This window comes from Netta rufina (genome assembly GCF_964035555.1).
Source record: "Netta rufina genome assembly, chromosome: 19".
Classification (NCBI taxonomy): domain Eukaryota; kingdom Metazoa; phylum Chordata; class Aves; order Anseriformes; family Anatidae; genus Netta; species Netta rufina.
This window is the reverse complement of record NC_140143.1, coordinates 6,620,090-6,639,853: the sequence shown is the minus strand read 5'-3', so window position 1 is coordinate 6,639,853 and position 19,764 is coordinate 6,620,090. Positions and strand designations below refer to the sequence as shown.

Sequence of the window (19,764 nt, the reverse complement as noted above, 5' to 3'; positions counted from 1 at the left end):
TCACTCTGTTGTCAGTTCCGTAAGAGACACCATCTCATGGCAGGTTCTGACTATAAAATGCCATTCCATTATGTTTATATCACTTTTTGCACTAGGCAATTACGAGCAAGAACTCCTGTACTAGAGCTGAACTACTCTTTAGGTCAGCCTCGATACTGAGACTATTATAAAATTCCAATTGCCTCAAGCAGAGGAGAATATATCAGTAATCAGCTTTCCTAATTAGCAGTTTGTCTTTATGCAATTACTTCTCAGTTTAAGCATTCACCTGCATATGTTTCCATCTCATAGGGTATAGCTGCTGAAACCTGAATTTTCTACTAAATGTATTAGAGCAGAAGTAAGTGATGAGTCTGTGAAGATAGTTACAGTGACAATGTTAAAAACAGACCTTATAACCATGAAGTAAGGTAAAAGCTGAATGCTGGAATTTTAAATTGCTACTGGCTCTAACATCTTATGGCTGACAGAACTAGAATTACTCTGCCTCCACCTAAACAAAATCATAGGGTATTTTTGAGAAAAATAATGTAAGTACACATTGCTTTAGTCCAAACAATCAGCTTTTAAGACAACAAAATGATTGTTGTTAGTAGTTGTCTATTTGTATGTAGGGTTACCATGCTCACCTTTTGAAGTAGACCAAGTGAAGCAAAATGTTGCTTGTTTGTGCCTTGGTTTTTGTAGTTTTGAAACCCTGGTGTGAAATCCAGTGATCAAAACACCTACAAAAAGGCCTTAAAAGGCAGCACAGCAAATACAGGTGACCTAACATGTAGCCCTCTCCCAGCAGTTACTGTAAGAAAAAAATTGCAGAGACTTAAAAATATGTACATAATTACACTCAAGGGGGGACATACCATTTAAGACTGCCATCCACAGGTCCCTCAAAGGATTTGGTTCTTGCGGAAGTTTGTATATCACTGCTTCATAAGAATTTCCATTGTTTCCTATTTCAAGCAATGTTTTTTCCAATATATTTATAGTTTACATAATAGTCTTTTATACGGTTTGCTATAAATAACAGCAATTATAAAATATGGTCTTCATTGCAAACAGTATTCTGTAATATAGGTAGCCTTCCCTTGAGTAATATATTAAAATTACTGATGTTTGTCAGGTTTATGGCAGCATTCTCTATCTCATCTTTCCAAAGGAAATGTGAAGTGTTGATATTGTTTTCGAGATCTACTTGTCTTTTTTGTCAGCTTTCTAACCCAGTTACTTCTGATCAATACTGTTAGTATGGCTTTTTAATTCCAGCAGTAGGATAAGCATAAGAATATAGGAAGGTTAGCATCAACTGTTTCAGAGACAGCTTCACTAAAACACGTGGCCTTCATCCTGTGATGAAGCCATCCTAGGATGACTTCATCCTACTTCTGTGTTGAGTTCAACATTATCTCAGCCTTTCTAAGAAGATAGAAAGTACTTTAAAACTTTATTGATGATCATAAAAGTGCTCAAAGTTCCAGACACCAGCAACTACCCCTCCGACCCGTCAAGATGACAGATCTGGTCTTAGAGAACAACAGCTATACACCATCTTCTTGTTACAGCAGTTCTTAAAGATTCCCACCAGCTTAGCCAGACAGCTGCAGTGATATTTACCATGCTTTATGAGAAATTGCTTTTGCTATATTGAAAGGAAGCCATCTGAAGTCGAGATTTCAGTCTGTCTGCTTCTAGTTCTTGAAAAAAGGTGTCATCATCATTTTGCATTATTGCAGTTTGCAGTTGTTGTATTTCCTTTTCCATCCTTGATCTCAATTCTCTTTTTGTTTTCTGCAGCATCTGAAGAAAATACAAGTATTAACCATATCACAGAAAGAAAGAAAGAAAGTAACTATAAAATTGAAATCCTTACTTGTGCTTGTGCTTTCTCTCTGGTTTGGATTTCTTGGCGTTCTTGAGATAAAGCTTCTGCTAGCATGGAAAACTTAAGCATAAAGAATGTTTGAGTTGAACCAATTAAAGGAACGGCTTTTAGTATTTAAAATACTAACTGGCTATCTTTGCTGATTAAACTTACCTGATCTTTGTAATAGTTTTCCATGGACTCTAACTCATTTTGATGCTCTCTTCTTTGCTCAGCACGCATCTCTTGAGCATATGCTCTGAGGTCCTTTAGTCTTTGCTTCTGAATTTCTAAGCCTTCTTCAAATAAGTTTTTAAATATCTGCCAACAATTAAAAAAGCAAACAAAATTTTCCCAGAAACTTACAAAAGCTTGGTTGTTTTTGGAAGCACTAAGCTTTTCTGAATATAAGGCTTAGATCAACCAATTTAATTTGAATAAGATGCTTTTAAGTATATATTAACATTTTCAGCTGCTTTATCTCATGATGAAAGAACGATCACAAGATAGGGTCATTGCCTGTGGATAAGTATAGTAAGTATCTTGTACTGGTGGCACAGACAAGCTGAGTTGTACTGGTAGTATTAACTTAGCTGGAATTTTTAGATAAAAGTAAATTTTTCATCTGTTCAGTTAGATTAATAAGAAAGTGACTTGAACAGCAAATATTTATTGAGTTCTAAAAGTACTTCACAAGATATGACAATATAAGCCCAACTCTGAATGTGCACTGTGAATACAGCCCACCCTGTATTCTGTTGTCTAACTTTGGGACCTTCGTCCAGATTTCCCGTAACAGGAAATCCAGCCTGTACTCAAGCTTTCCATTCATACAAAAGAATACTTAGCAGCTGCACTACTGCAGAGCTTGAGAGGCACAGGTCTCAGATTGCTAAAAATGGATTATGCACTAAACTTATAGAATTTAAAATGTGAGAATTGTGCATTTACTCCTGTAAAATATACCGTTTGCTTACTTTAGCTCTCTGATGTGCAGCCCTGAATAGAGATCATCTGTCAAGAAGTCCACTTTGTCTAACAAACATGAGTGAGTGGTTTTTGATCAGTTTCCTTAACTGAAGATTTAGGATATTTTCTTTGGGGAGTAGCTATAGGAACTTCTTAATTGTACTGTTTCATGAAACTTCATTTCCCCAATTTGTCATGTTACCAGCCCTGTTTTTCCATACGGGTACTGACCATTTTTCTCCTTTGCTTAACCCCACCAACCATCCTTTCTTGTATTACAGTGGCCTGCCTTAAACTGTATCAGTGTTTCCAAAGAAGGAACCTTTTCAGCTGTGGCTTTGACTACCTAACCACTTAATCCAGGCTCCTAAATTCTGTTCACTTAACTTGCTCTCTGTCTACTTGTACCATTACCTCAACTACAATAACGCCAGTTCTCAGCACCAGGGTCCAACCAATAGAGAAGAATTCCACACTTGAAAAGCAAGACAGACATCTTGTACTTACTCTTTCTTCCCGTGTCCTAGCCCGCATCATCTTGGCACGCAACTGGACCCGGTAATCTTCATAGTATTTCCTGGCTCTAACAATTTGCTGGCGTTTTTCTTTCACCTTATTCTGAGCCCATTTCTGTCGGCAGATACGTTGCTTAAATTCTTGCTAAGTGGAGAAAATAGAGGTAAGACCACCAAGCTTTTAATAGATTTTCTGCAAGCAAAGCTTTGTTAATCATTTCTAATAAGTTGGGTCCCTTTTGAAGGACTGTCTCCCTACCCCAATTTTAAAGTTTTAAACTATAAATGCAGTGTAATTAACACTGATTTAGCAAACTGCTGCCATGAACAGTACTATATAGTTAAGCAGCCAACGCTGCAGTGGTTGCTGGTGTTTTTAACAATACCAGGAGCCTGAAATTCTTCCTCCTTGCATGTTCTCAGAATTTTATACTTGTAAGGCAACAGCGCAATGTAATAATAGTATTCCATTCGCATGACCTCAGTGACCACACAGCAAGCAGCAGATTGTGGCATTTGAGACCACAGCTACCCAAGAGACAAAGTTATAAAATAAGAAACCACTTTCATGGACCAGGGAGTATGCATTCTAGCTAGCTCAACATGCGAGTTTCCAAATTACGTAATAAATACCATTCAAAGAACATACCAGTCTCTTGTTATGGTCTTGATCTTTTTTAATAATTGCAACAAGAAGCTCATGCTTCCTCAGGGCTTGTTGAACCTGGAGTGTTTTTTTAAAAAACAAACAAACAAAACCAACCAGTTACTTCCATCATTCTGAAGAACAGACATTTGTGCGTAGGAGTTTTAAGATAAATATTGCCCCTCTGCTATGCTATTTATATTGAGAGTTACCAGCCATAAGGTAAACAACTAATGTTGTGGATACCTTTTAAGCTACAAGACTGTTGAGAATTTGTACTTAAAACTACAGACTTTTAAAAAAAAAAAAAAAAAAAAAAATTGAGCCCAATTGTCTACGTGTGTACATCTCCTATTCAACCAACCTCCTCATCTTAGGAAGAAGATATTTCTTGAACAACTGCTTCTAAGACTAAATGAGTATTATTTGGCTTAACTTTATTCACTGTAGTTGCATATGATGTCTTGTCAGAAAATAGGTCTAAGAAATATTTAGCAGAGATTTTGTAAAACCTGTGGTTACAGTAGTAAAAGCAGTTTTACTTAGACACTGTACGCAGTTAATTGAGCTTGCTCAGATTTCAAGGCAGAGTTTGTCTACATTACTGATGGCATTGATAACAGTACTTTAAAATGCACCTAGCTCATATCATATTTGTAATAGAAATGCAAGTCTAAAGAAGCAGTATCCACGTTCTGTATCTCAAAGCTCAGATATACATCCTTTCACATTGTGCTTTGGATGTGTGTGTACCCTAGCTATGCTGCATATAGAGAGCATATATCATTTATTATGAAATACAAACTGATGAATACTACTGTTCTGTGAGAAGTTCTGTCCTTGCTAACACTTAAAAGGTAAGAATAAGAATGCTCACCTCATTTTGGAGTTTTAGCTTAGCTCTGCCAGAAGCTGCCTTAAGTTGTTCAGTCTGTGCAAGCTGCTGACGCCACATTTTATTCATCATGTGGTTGGAAATATGCAGGTGGGGAAACTCTTCCAGTAGCTGAAGCAGGAGGTCATCATCTCTTACTTCCACTACAAGGTAAAGACAGATGTAAACAATAAATTCCTGGAGAATACATTTAGTGGTAAAGTCTTCCAGACGGTGTCAGCCTAAGTTACAAAATATTTCAAATTGAACACTGTATGCAACTACCATGCTGTTACTATGATGTCAACTTAAACCCAGGAGGACATAGCATCACTCTGTCAGAACAGCAGCTGAGAAAGTAAGTGGCTTTTTTTTTTTCTGGTGAAGAATTGCTTTTATAGCTCAGGCTTGATTTCTCTCCCTCTTACCATGTTTAATCTGATTTAGACAGGTACCCTTTTCTTTTTTCAAATGGTTCAGATGATCACTAATTAGCAATTACTTTCTTTCCATCTCTCACTGGCTGCAGCAACTTAATGCTAATATAGCAGTAGCAGTGAGAGAGCCAGATCAAATAAATAGGTGGAAAACAAACCGAATCATCACAGGACGGCTTGGGTTGGAAGGGACCTTGAAAAGCATCTCTTTCCAAGCCCCCCTGCCACAGGCAGGGATGCTACCTACTAGATCAGGTTGCCCAGGGCCTCATCCAACCTGTTTTTGAACACCTCCAGAGATAGGGCTTCCGTAAGTTCTCTGGGCAGCCTATTCCAGTGTCTCACCACCCTCTGAGTGAAGAATTTCTTCTTAACATCTAATCTAAATCTCCTCTCTTTTAGTTTAAAACCACTTCCCTTAGTCCTATCATTATATGCCTGAGTAAAAGGTCATTCTCCAAACTGTTTTGCAACCAGTGCATTCATTACTTCTTTGATCTTCGTGGCAGGAAAAAGTTATGGGGAAATGAAACAACTGGGTATTAATCAAGTACATGCCTCTTAAACACTCAAAAAGAAAAAAAACAGTATACCTGAGCAACATTTGGGTACACTGGAGATTATACCGTGACCTTATATATAAGCATGCATAATGCTGTTTGACAGACTGAGCCTGTGATTTGTGTTGGCTGTTCTTGGAACATCACTTGCTCAGCAAAACCAGTGGCAGTGTTACTGCTACAACAGTAGGGTCTTTTCCTACCAAACATTCTGCTCTATTACCTGCACATGGCTCAGCACCAGCCCACTCAAGCTACAGGCCCAAATTTAAATTTAATACATGTTCAGGAAAAAAAAGGAAAAGGGGAAAAAAAAAAAAAAAGACTGAGCTCAGAGTATAGTGGAGCAAGTACAGGAGTAGCAGTAATGGAAACAAGCATTGAAAGTAATCCAGGGGATTTTAAGGAGGTAGCAAATGGGTCACAGTTTTGAATTGTGCATGGGTGGTTTACATTTACTTAAAGCATTATCTTCCCTAACAAAAATCCAGACATATGGAGGTCATAAGAAGGGGAAAATGCTACAGCTGACTGGTATATGTTGGACCAATGCCTTTATTCTTGGAGTTCAACTAATGCTTTCAAAGGATGCCAGTTTTCCACCAAGTATAGTTTTGCATTTCTTACTTGGAGCTGCTTTCTTTGGCTTCACAGTCCCTCGTTTTGGAATCCACTGGCTGTATCTGGGATTCCGAGGTGTGGTTTTTCTAGAATAAACTTTCACTGGCTGAGGCATTTTTGGAGGTTCTTTAAAGATGTTTTCTTTGTATTCTTGTTCCTTAGGAGCAGATGTAAAACAGATGGAGAACAGGTATGAGAAGGGAAAGACTGATAGATCACATAGTTTGGATATCAGAACTTAAATGGCTTTGAAACTGTAGAATGAGAAATTGGACATACTGAATTGGATTCTCCAGAAGTCGAGAATTTACCAAATGCAGGCCAGGGTTCAAATAAAGGTTAAATCTCACTATTGCATAACCTCAGTTCTTCTGCAGCACTTAGCATTACCGCAGCAGCCTATGGATCACTTCTGCAAAGGCTGTGAAAATGGCCAGTGCATCCCACATGAGGATGACACAGCTTACCAGCTTAAGTTCCTTGCTGTTCCAGTAGTATGCAAGTAAGTAGCAAGACCCCCCTTTGCCAGATTCATAGCAGCAGAGAATCATCCTTGCACAAAAAAAAATGATTTTTACAGTAGCTGGAAAAAGATTATGACAATATTTTGCCGTAATTACCTGTAATGTATGGGGGATCCAACCAGATCAACCTAGCTCTTAAGGGGATTGGGGGCAGGTATGACGAAGTACCTATCTGAGAAGGCCTGCAATATCTCACTACTCAAACGTTTTCTTGGAATGATCACTAGCACTAACACTACTTTTCAAATCATCACGAGAAGTTTCCATAGACTAGCCTGAACTATCTTCTTACTTTGCTTCAGTTCTTTAAATCAGTCTCTTGAAGTTATCACTTCATGTAAAAAGTACGGTGGTTAAGTTACCCCTAAGAATAATACCTACACATGTTGAAACTTGAAAAGATGTCCCTCTGCTCACTATTTGAACAGCATACAGCACAGTAACTGACACTAGAGTCAAGATGTTTCTGTATTCATGCCATGCACAGTGTCTAGATGGAGCATTTAGACAAATTTTAAGATAACGAGCACCACAGTGCATTACATACCATTTCCTTGACTTCTTCTCTGAGTTTGGAAATTCTAAGCCTCTCCCTAGCTTCATAAATTCTGAGTTCATCTTCATAAGCTTTAGCAACCACCTAGAAAGCAAAAATAAGAGGATTTGCAAAGCAAATGACCAATCCATATGACTACGTCATTAACTTCTCAGTGTATGGGTCAAAGTTGATTCTTCCGCTTATTTTTTTTCTTTTTGCGGCAAGATTTGGGGTCTACATCTCTTCTTAGCAGTCTACCAATACAGCAGTACAAAATCCCAAGTGTCTGCGGTAAGGACATTCAGTTTTAATACTTTTAGTATAACTACTGGTAAGAATAGTCGATAGGTCTAACCCTGAAGTTACCTTTGCTTCTTGTGTTCTTTCATCCTTTTCTTTTTGCAGTTGGTTACGTATTTTCCTCATTTGCCCTTTTCCATTACTGTGAAGTACATCTAACTCAGAAAAAAGTTGACGCTGAGATGAGGGTGAGGACGGAGACAGGGATCGTGGCCTGACTGGGTACTTCGCATGTGGTGTGTCTGTAAGGAGAGTTGTTGCATCAACTATTTAACTTGAAATGAAAAAGCCTCCAGCCATGTGTAAGGAAAAATAAAGCTTGGGGGTTTGTTTTTTAAAAAAGGCACACACACCAAAAATCTTTCCACAGCAGAAAAGTTCAAGTGTTTAGCACAAATTAAATCATAAAAATCTAAAGCCTTTGCCTTTAGGATTATCCCTGCCCTGAATCACATGTGTTGGGGCGTGTATAATAGCAGAAGTGCCAGGAGATATTCAAGATAGGAAAGGATAAAGCAGCAAAAACATTTGAAAGTAACTCAAGGTCAGAGACTGACAAGGGTCATAAACAGCTTCATCTTGCAACATGATGTTGTACATGTGGATTAGATCAAGTTATGTGATAGTTTTTTTTTTCTTAATCTCCTGTACCTATAAGGGTAGTTATATAACTGTATTGCTACCAACACACACACTGCCTGGTGTAAGATAACTAGATGTGTATGTTGTGTTCAGTACCAAAGAAAGCACAGTATTGTGAACAAGCCCTCACTTTAAAGTCACAGTTCTGTCAAATGCACTTGTGTGTTCTGTCTCTTGCCCCACTTCCTGTACGCTTTTCACTGCAGCTGTATTTGCCTTGTATTTCTGTGGAGTTTTACCATAGCTACTTAAACCATTAAATGGGAACTTAATTGTAATTCTATTACTGTTGCTCAGATTTGGATCTAAAACAGAAAATACAAGTCAAAGAGCACAATACAAAACTTAGTGAAACTAGGTGTAGTTCAATGCATCGGCTTTGACGAGAAGGATTTGTGGTGTTTTGTTTTTTTTTGATGTTCCTTTCCATCCTAATACTTAAGCATCATAAGAGACATTACCTTGCTTAGTTTTCCTTCTGCAATAATCCATGACACTGTCACTGTGCTGAGACAGGTTGTCTTCGTCTGTCAACTCCTCTTCTCTGGCATGCCCACCCAAAGCTCTCTTTAACATCTGTTGGATAGATTTGGGGGTAAGAGGGTGTGGCAGGACTCAGGTTCAATAGTTCATTCAAAATTTAGAACTGTCAAGTCAGGTGTTAACTGAAGATTTTCTTTTCATTAATATTAAATGTATATTCTTGTTTCCAGCTGTTACTTCTAAGGACAGTTTGCTTGGATACAACAAAGATTTCACTTACTAAATCTAGTTCATTTAACCTGCGAGAAAGTTTTTCTGATACTTGATGAAGCTCTTGGTTAGATAGATTTTCTTTTGTTGTTCTGGGGGAAAGAGACTCTTCAAGTGAATCTGTGGTAGAATTTTCATATCTGCTAAAACAAAACAGAGATTTCATTTCTATTCTAAAAACTTATAGATAAGCATTACCTCATACAATTCCAGTTCACTTTTTGTATGAGCACATTTTTATAGGATTAAGTAAAATCTGGTTGTGTAAATAACTGTATTTAAGAAAATGTGTATGTGACAGAAGTAGGAAGGATATTTGTTAAAATTAACCTTTCACTGTCGTGCAGCCAAGGAAGAGACTGCATTAAAAAAAAAAAAAAAAGTGGTGGGCGTTGTATAGGAAAGTGCTTGCTTGGATCAGTAAAAGGAAAACTGAACTTGCCTTTTCTTTCTAGGCAGATGCCTTGATTGAGGTCTTGGAGTTTGTGCTACTTGCTCAGTATGTAGTGAGAATTTTTGATCTAAGGGGGAAGCAGATGTAGAAGTCCCATATACCCAAGGAACCTAGAAAAATGATTATTTAAGATTTTATTAAGGTTTCCACAATAATGCTCAAAAATACCATAGATCATGGTGGTAGGGAGACCCTACAACAGTTTTTATAAAAGAACCATCTCAAATCATATAATCACATAATATATATATATGCATATGCATTTTATATATGCTATATATAAATATAAATGAAGTAGTTACATGTCCGTGACCCCTGACTGAAGATACTGTGTTTTAGAAAATTAGATGTTTAAAGAAATAAGCTAGCAAAAATATAGATTAGTTTAAGAATCATCTGGAGCTAAACCACCTTGTCAGAAGAATGAAGTCTAGATATCAGGACCCCTGTATACTACCTCACTAGCTTGGAACTAATGCTAAGTAATGCAAGTAAGCTGAACTTCCCCGAGTATGGTCTAAGCTGCAAACATACCAAAAGAAATCAGTTATGTACTTATGCCCTTATGCCATTTAATTACAACAGTTCGGTATTGCATGGTAATTGATCTGTTCAAACTGGAATGTTCAGGGTTAGCACACATACACTTGTACCAATGGAAATGCACCAATGGAAAAATAATTTTAAAGACAATGTTTTAAGCAGACAATGCAAAAGTAAAGACTGTTGAAAACAGCCTTTGGAACAAATGAAGTGTGCGAGTACCTCTTGTGGCTGCAGAAGGCAAAAAAAAAAAAAAATTTCCAGAGCAGGCAACTTCCTACACAGACATGCTTCTACAAGCACAGAATGGCATCTGCTGATGAGTTTGTAGGTTTTGCATCATTCGGTTTTTGAAAAGCAGGGGACAATACAAGGAAATAAAAAGTATCCAAACAGGCAGCTCAGTGAGCTTAAGAAAGGGGTCAAAATCTAAATTTTACTGGCATCTGAATAACCCCAGAAAACAAAAATTCTTACTAATTTAGAATACTGATACGCTTCAGAGAAAGGAAATGTCCTCTTGTGTTTTATATGTCTCTGAATAAAAACAAGATAACTAGTAGCTGTTTCTTATGAATTGAAACACAATAGGTACTGGCAATTATACCTCTTGGAGCAAACAACTCCTGAAAGAATTGATGTGACTTAAAACTATGTGGTCGCAGTATAACAACATTGCATTACTAATTGTATAATGAAGCGAGAAGCCCAAAAGCAGGTTTGAAGAAAGCTCTGAAGTGCCACAAAATAACAAAAGAACTGTGTGATTCCAAATGCATTGACTGAACTTCCACAAAGATGGTAAAGATGCAACATTTACCTTTGCCATGTTGTTTTCAGCACCACTTGAGACCATCTTGTCTCCTGCTGCAGAAACATATGACAGGTAAGTGTTAGTTGATAGCGTAGACCACACTGTGCCTACTAATGTGTAAAACAACTACAAAAAAGATGTAATCCATAGCTTGTTGAACCAAATCAGTCCAAGAGAACATAATGAACAAGGCAACTGTGTTTACAGAGTTGTGACTTTCGTTTCAGTAATTTCTCAATTTCTGGATTTTCAGTGCCATGGGAATGCTATGGAAACTAAAGAGGCATCTGGTGTCTCCCAGACAACAGAGCAAATAAGCACTGAAAACCAGTTTCTAAATCTTTTATACAATAGCAGTTTAGAACTTTTTCTTCAAGCTGAAAATGGCTTATATTTGGATCATGTTCCTCTGCTCAGAGTAAGCTCAGCTGTAGGAGTTATCTGCTGGAAGCAAATTCTGTAGCATAGGCACATCTAATTGGATTAACTAAGAAAGAAGTTGTACTGGGAACAAGTTATTTTTCTTGAGCAGAATGAACAGTTTGAAAGTAATCTATTTTTTTCTCTCTATATAAAACAGAGATAGAAATATGAACTTGTGGCTGAATTTAAAAAAGATGCACTAGTAGTTTCAAAACCATGTTTCTCATAGTGCCAATAAAATTAAAAGCAACGTTTGACAAAACAGAGTTGTTCTATGGGAAGCAAAATTCTCTCTCACCAGGGATTTTCCTTGATAGAGGAAGACTACTACAAACATCTTCAGTTTTTTGTGTAAGTGATGTTTCAAGCTGAAAGAAAAATTGACCTGGTTTATATGAATTTACAGGAAAGTTTTGACAGGAAAGCTGCACATTAGATTTGTCTGAGTATGGCAAGCAATGCTCATTTTATTGGTAGCCATACAGAAAATGCAACTATCATTTTATTGCTTACCTCACTGTTAACTGTGCAGTTACATTGATTTTGGACATACACTTATAACTCCATGTATGATTATGGAGGTGCATATATATGTATCTCCATGCATACAACATAAACACCCCCACACTCAAATTAACTTCCTGTCTGGACCACTCAGTGACGAATTAATTTAAAACCCATTTTTAGATACATTCAGAAATGTTTTTCAGGTACCAATTATTCTCATTCTGCAAATATACTAGACAGTTTTAAAAGGAAAGCAGTATTAATTAATAAAAATCAAAGGATGGGTTTCTACTTACAGTAGGAGTTTCCAGTTCTTGACAGTTAACCAAAGCTGCTGACTGGCTGTCTGAGCTCTGATAACGTCTCTCCACAGGATCATGAGATCTGGCTTCAGCAGGCTGAAACGGTGGTAGCAAGGGAATAGCCTGGCGTATAGGCTCCCCAAGTTTCTTAGCACTGGAACTCAAACCGTCTTTTTGAAGTTCATCAGTATGAACAAACTCCGTTGATCCTTAAGAGACAAATATAAAGAACTTGAAGCATTATCTAATCTATTAAAGCAGAATGTTATTTTTAATATATTCTACATATATTAGATGGATGTTTAAGTATCTAATGGTAACTACAATCTTTGTTGGATTATACAGAATAGCACTGTAAGATTTTTATGCCTTTCTATGGTACTTTTTTTTTTTTCCTCTGTTTACAAAGTTGCATACTGCAGGCCCTCCTTGTTTTACCACTTCACAAAGAGCATCATGTTTTTCCATGACTGTAGAACATATTGTTCTCAGAATGTAGCTATATGCCTACCTGGTAAATACCTTCTGATTGGGTGTTATTTTCCCCAAAAAGATGGTCATTTGAGACACATGCTGGGGAATTCCTAACAACTTGCAGGAATTCTGAGCATTGACAGAGCCATACTCATTAGAGGCCAGGGACAACTGAAGATGGCTGCCATCTGTCAGAATGATTCACCCAAGATAACCTATTCATCACTGTCCTTAAGAACAGCATGAAATCCCCCTGTAGAACATGATTTTGGATGCTAGAATCTTCCAAGAGAACTTTTTACTTTCTGTATTTCACAAATTGAACCACAAAAAGGGGAGGAAAAAAAAAAAAAAAGAGCTGAAGCTGAGCTGATACCTAGCTAAGCAGAAATACCCTAGACTATGTGAACTTCAGCCTCTGGGACAATAAAATATAAAGCATAATGTTTCTGAAGAACTTTATTTATTTATTTATTTTTAAAAATATAGCTAGAGTGCTTCTAGCCATGAGTAAAGCTCTTCTCCATGTTCCCTTAGTCAGAATCAGGTAGGTTAGATGTGGAGACTGGGTACTTACCATCTTCTTTTTCCTTCACAATGGCCTTTTCAGCTTGAGAGAACTGTCTAGATACTGTTGCAATAACCTCTGAGTTTTTTAGTTCTTCTATATCCTTCCTCACTTCTGCTGATAACAATTCAGGAAACTGGAATTCTAGACATGGTGTTTGAAAAAGATCAAATTAAAAACTATAAAGCATTTTGTTATGAGATGTTTAGACAGACAACTTTCTTACTAGGTATAATTAGTAACTTGACCTCAGCGATCCATACTATGACCAAATGGCAAGCATTAAAATAAGTCTGACTTAATGTCTACTTGTACCTTCATTCTCTAATACTAATTCATAATATTTCTTTATGCTTCCACTTGGAAAAATTAGTCACCAATAGGAATGTCACTGAAATAGGAATGGGCTCCATTTAAATGATGTGCATATTATTTGTTCAAGAGCCATCCATAATATTACTAAGTGACCCACACTTCTAACATCTCCTTTAAAAATGAACTTAAAATTGTCATTTTACAATTTTAAATAATACTCTTTACACTGCAAATTAAAAGCTTCAGAAATCTCTTAATCTTCTGGGAAAAAAAAAATCTTTGTAGGGAAGACTGAATTAGAAGTCAAACAACAAAACCTTTATTCAGGTAACGTAGCTCAGCAGCCATGAAAAAGTCTCAAATACCTACTCTAGGAAATCCACATTCTAACTTCAACAAGATCAACTGCAGGTAGGTACTTTCCTTACTGTATGATTTTTATTTTTTATTTTTTGAAAAATAAGAATTTAAGATAGTATTTGTTTGGAATAACATTAAATAAAAAGGTGAAAAGTGCTGGTACCTCAAGCCTACATAACAGTTGTTTAAAGGCTATGCATTGCTCTTTAAATGTGTATTTCTATATATGCATAAGTATGACTTATCAGAAGCATAAATACTTAAATTTGAGGGAAGTTTCAAAAGAAAGGGACGTTTGATTTTGTTACTTATTTACTGTGATTCATTGACATATTTAAACTGCCTAACAGTTTTACTATCTGCAAAGCCTATAAATATTACTATAGATTATTTTTTTTAAATATATATTTACCCAAACTCACCTTCCCGTCTCTCTGAGAACGAATGAGCAGTATCTCCAAGTCTAATTAATTCACTGGTAGATTCTGATCCATCTACATCACGGGACGGAATGAAAAGTTCTGACTTGGAACTAAAAGGAACATGAAGTGGTAAAATATTTACTCTAAAAGTCTTTGCCTCTTCAGTCCACAAGGTGGAGCTGCAAAAGAGTCCCAGCTCTACTTCAGTTAGCTTCTATAGCACAGGACATCAGAGGCCTGCTTCCACAAAACAAACCAATGCAGAAGTCATAAAGATAGATCTAATGCAGTTTAACTAAAATGTGATCATTTCAAACCTTTGTCGCAGTTTTAACCAGTCTCATTTCACATGCAAAGTAAGATTAAGGGAAACAAAATGCCATCAGCATTCTTCATAGACAAAAAAGTTCTAGACATCTCTTGTTGCCTAACCAGAAAGATGTAATTAGTACATTTCCTACTTGCATAGTATTGAAAACTACTAGCTGTTCTATAGATATACAAAAACAGTAGTCAATTACTGTATAAATACTTCAAGTGTTCAAAGTTATTCTTACCCTGAAACTGATGAAAGTTTTGAAGGCAGCGTAAATTGACCACCATTGCTTTCCAGCTGCTCTGGAGATACGATTTGAATTTTGTTATTGGGCGGCTCATTTATCTCAACTGTTAATAATAAAGAGGCATTAATTTTCAGGAAAACTAATTCTATGCATAAACTAACATATTATTACCAATATTATCAAAATAGTTTAAGAGTAATAAAACATAATAAGGATGGTATCTAAAATGATGAACTTTCTTCTTCCTCAAAATTAAATCCTGTACTTATAACTAGAAAAATCAGAACCCCTACCACACAAGTGAAGCAGAAAGATTACATTCTCCAATTCTCACCTTTTAACAAGTTTTTGGAAAAAATATATTTTTTTTCATAATTACTGCTCAAGAAAACACTGAATGTAGTTACTCAGTTTGGCCTCCAAATTCCAGCCCTCCCCCCTGTGGTCAGTGTCAGTCTCTCTCCTCTTCTGCGTTGCCATGGTCATAAAGATGGCAAAAACACCAAAGAAATCTTTGTTACATTGGAAATACTTTTTTTTTGATCTTGGGCACCCCAAAACAAGGCTTCACAAAGCTTGCATTTTCCAGTGGTAATCATTCCCTGTAGGTGCTATTGAGGAGAACAGCAAAGGAATGGTTTTTATCTACTCTGGGAGCTGTATTCTGTCCATGAGTACTGAACTGTGAAGAACTCTGGTCACAAGAACTTCAAGCCCTTGGCAAGCTGACTTGATAGCAGACAAACAGAAAAAAAAGTAAGCAGCTGTCCATAATACTGTATTATCAGAACACGATACCTTGAATTTGGACATCTGTCTATTCACTCACCTCCGTTCTGAGAAGAGGATTCACTGACTTCTTCTGTAAGATACTCTAATAAGCCATCAAATATTTCAAGGAGGTTTTTGATAGATTCCCTTTCTCCTTTCACAATGTTCTCACCTTAAGAGAAGGTAGTGCCACACATTAATAATCAGTACTTCTACTAATTATTAGAATAAAAATAAGTTTGAAATTCTTAAAAAAAATAAAAAATAATAATAATAATAATAATTCTGAAGACTGGAAATTCTTGTGAAGGTGTCAGCTCAAAGAAAAGCTGGTCACTTGTGTATGGCTACATGCATAAACTTAATATATCTTAAAAGCATCCTAAAGTTGCATATTTTCAGTTCTACTAATCAAAAGCTTACTGATGCTACAATTACTTCCACAAAAAATAATAATAGCACATACACACACACACACACATAAATATATATCTAAAATACACAGGAATATTCTCAGAGAGGGACGCTATTACTATGCACTTAGGCATATTAGCGACAGCATCAACCACGTCTATGAACTGGCAAGAAGGATTACAAATATCAGCTATACGGTACTGTACAGTTACCAAGATAGAAAGAGGTACTGCATGTCAAGCAGTTTTCATTCTTTGCAGGCTATGTTATTCAAGGCTATACATATGAATACTCGAAGTGATTGTGTGTGTAAAGGATAGACACGATGTGGTCCAAATCTTTTACACATCAAATATTAGAATTTGATATCAAGTTCGAAATTCAAGGCTCAGGTTTTAAAGCTCAGTTTCCAAGCTTAACTGTAAAATTCTATGATTCTGTGAAAATATTGAGCCAGTAAAAACTTCAGGTAGTGCTTTAGCAGACAAAGTGAGTATTACTGTTAACTTTCATGTTTCCTACAAATCTGTGTTATACAAGAGGACTCATATTTATTCTTGACTTTCTGTCTAAGTGTATAACCTGATGTCCACAGGAAGGATTCAGTGTTTTGATGACAGTCACTGCAGGTGAAAAGATCCTGCTGTACGATAGCACGCTTTGTAACATATGGTTCTTATAAAGTGTTCAATTAAAACAAACATTCAGCTAGTGCTTGTCAATATTAAAATGAGTACTCACCAGTGATATGCGACAAGCTGACCTGCAAGTAGTCCAGTGCTAGAGAATCAATTACTGCTTGTACATTATGTGCATCATCCTCTTGAGTTCTAGGAGTAGCTATGAAATCTATTTAAAACAAATGCATACATTTTAGGCCACATAAATAGATAGTTTATTGCTTATATTTTTACTAAAATATTTTTACTTTTAAAATACTAACTTGTAAGTAAAAATTACTTGTGTATTTGGTGAAAAAGCCCAATAATCATATGGTTGTATGAAATCTTTAATAAAAACTGAGCACAAACATGGAATATCCACTGGAAGGTGTGAGGATTTTATCAGCTGTGATACTGAATTCAAAAATAGGGACTAGTTATATAGTTTTTCTCCTTCACTCCTAGCACACGTATCTAGTGAACAGCATTAAATTTGAATTACAGTTTGCCTTAAGGTCTTTTCCTTCTCTGTCAGCAACTAGCAGGACGGTCTTGTATTCTACTTAATTGGGAGCAACATTAATTATTTTTAGTTTTGGGCTTATATTAACAGAACTTCTACCTCCAACAGCTGGCATGTAGGTCAGTGCTATTAAATCTCCTGCAGCAAGGAGATGCTTAATGCTCCCCAAACAAAATAGTTTACCATAAAACAAGCAAATATGTAAATGTATAACTCCTGAACAATTGTCACTGTAGTAAAACGGACGTGGGCTAAATAAGAGTTAAATTGCAGTTTCTCTTAGCAGACTAGGTACTAAGCATTTTATAAGAACAGGATTTGATAGTAATGCTGCTTTAACAGAAATGAGTCAATTCACACCCTTCACAGGTATTAGCTTTAAGGCATAATTTTCATTAGAAAACATTCTACTGTAGCTGTATTACTGAGCTTCCCTTGCAGCTGCTGTTAATAGCAGTAAAAAAAAAAAAGTGTTACTTAAATCTGTTCAGAGAGTGAGTCTTATGTGTTTGTCTTAGAAATGATACAATACTTTAAAAACCCTATATATGTAATAAATACATTGTGCAAACTTGAATTTGTTCATTACAAAACATGCAGAGACAAGAAAAAGCATGTTTAGAAATTAATGTTCCCACCTGGTACTTTTTCCCCCAAGATTGATTCATAAAGACGAACAAACACATCAGCACCACATTCCGAGAGATGCTTTATGTTCTGGTTTATGTGACAGCGCCTTAAAAGTTCATTGGCAACATCAACCCAATCTATTAAGAAGTAAAACAGATTAACAACAGAACTGAAAGACACATAAATAAATACATGGTTACAGTGAAAGAAGTGGTTTTGACTCCACCATACATGGTTGATCACAATCACACTACCTCGATCACCCAAAGTATTGAACCAGTGCTATGCTTTCTGTCCCACACCCGATTTCCTCCACCCACACACAGCATGAGGGATGGCACACGCCACTATCTGCTTCAAGTACACAGCTGGAGCACAGCTGGAGCAGAGAGCCAAAGGGTACTTATGTATTAAGTACCACAGACTAGGCAGGCATTTTTCCTCCCAAATAAAGAAAAGCAAATTTTGATCTGGATGAGTAACTAGGAATTTCAAACCTTGTACAACACGATAAAATAAGCACGGATGTTCCTTTATAAAGAATCAGAAATGACATCCACTTATAAAAAAAAAGCACACATCCTATAAACCCAGTTTTTCTCACATCCTTAGGCTATGATAACACTACGAACGTATGTATTTTTCATGGAAGTTTCAATTCAAGGACCATTTTTATCAGCTCGCTGTTTAAGGATTACAAGAATATGGAGCTACTTCACTCCAGTGAGCACAGTAAGAGATGGATGCACATAGAGCTGGATTTTTCCACAACTTTTGAGTACTGAATTCAAAGTGCTCTGAGGGACATGCTTTCTCTACAGATTTTTTTCCTCACCACCCAATTCAAATATCACCTTGGAAGAGAAAAAGTCTTCTTGTCTGTTTATCTCTATGATATCTTAAGATTTTTTCCCTAGTTGTTGCTTTTGCAAACAATACAGTGTTTTTAGTAAGTACTGTCAAGGACTTCAAGTTACCAGAAAAGTTGTAAGACATTTTTTGAAGAAAAAAGAAAGTGCAGGGTTACTACAACAGACTGCTTTGTACTGTTTTTCTTATAGAGGCAAGAAGAACAACTTTTCTGTCTCTTCACATAGTTCCGGAAATCACTTTACAGTAACATTTTAATAACTTTTTAAAAAATAATAATGAGAGGTTCGAGGAGCATCTCCAGATCAGCCGGGCAAGCCCTAGAAAGCCTCAGCTACCGTTCACCTCCAGCTTTATCTGTCTGAACTTGTCGCCAGAGAAAGGTGGGGGGAAGGCTAAAAAATGCTTAAAAACCCATGACACAAGGAAAAAAAAAAAAAAAAAAACTTTAAGCGACGTGACGTCTGAATGGAACGGAAGGCGCTGCTATAAGGCCTAGTGGTGCCTCAGCCGTGAGGCCAACCTCACCGCGAGGCCCCCTCAGGAGGGGCCCGCGGGCGGGAGCGGGGCTCCCCCGGCCGCCCCTACCTGCCCGCTCGGCGCTGCCCATGGCCGCCCCTCAGCGCCGCCCGCCTCCAACGGCCGCTGCGCGCTTCAAACGGCGCCTCCCGGCAGGCCCCGCGCTCACCGGGCGGGCGGGGCCTGGCGTTACCGGGCCCTGTGTGTACGGGGCTGTAGGGGCGGTGTTGTGGCAGAGCCGCGGTCGCTGTGGAAACAGAGCCGGGGGAGCCCGGGCTGGAAGCCAGGCCGCAGGGCGCGGCCCCTTCTACCCCCGTGACCCCCCCCCCCCCCCCCGTTCTTCTTCTTCTCCTCAGGCCGTGGTCGTGGCGCCTGCCCCGTGTCAGGCGCCGG

General features: G+C 37.4%; 1 protein-coding gene across 1 annotated transcript; it reads right to left on the bottom strand.

The window, feature by feature from the left end:
- Positions 1–880: 880 nt before the first annotated feature.
- Positions 881–19,534, bottom strand: CEP95 (centrosomal protein 95). Its single transcript, XM_084298215.1, has 22 exons — positions 19,441–19,534; positions 17,991–18,119; positions 16,909–17,016; positions 15,812–15,925; positions 14,977–15,085; positions 14,420–14,529; positions 13,332–13,466; positions 12,275–12,489; positions 11,770–11,839; positions 11,055–11,101; positions 9,680–9,801; positions 9,248–9,377; positions 8,946–9,060; positions 7,909–8,084; positions 7,552–7,644; positions 6,487–6,637; positions 4,866–5,026; positions 3,992–4,066; positions 3,335–3,487; positions 2,033–2,179; positions 1,868–1,939; positions 881–1,794 (listed from the first exon to the last, which is right to left on the bottom strand). The coding sequence occupies exons 1-22, from the start codon at positions 19,460–19,462 to the stop codon at positions 1,618–1,620; spliced, it is 2,631 nt and encodes an 876-aa protein (XP_084154341.1). The 5' UTR covers positions 19,463–19,534; the 3' UTR covers positions 881–1,617.
- Positions 19,535–19,764: the final 230 nt, after the last annotated feature.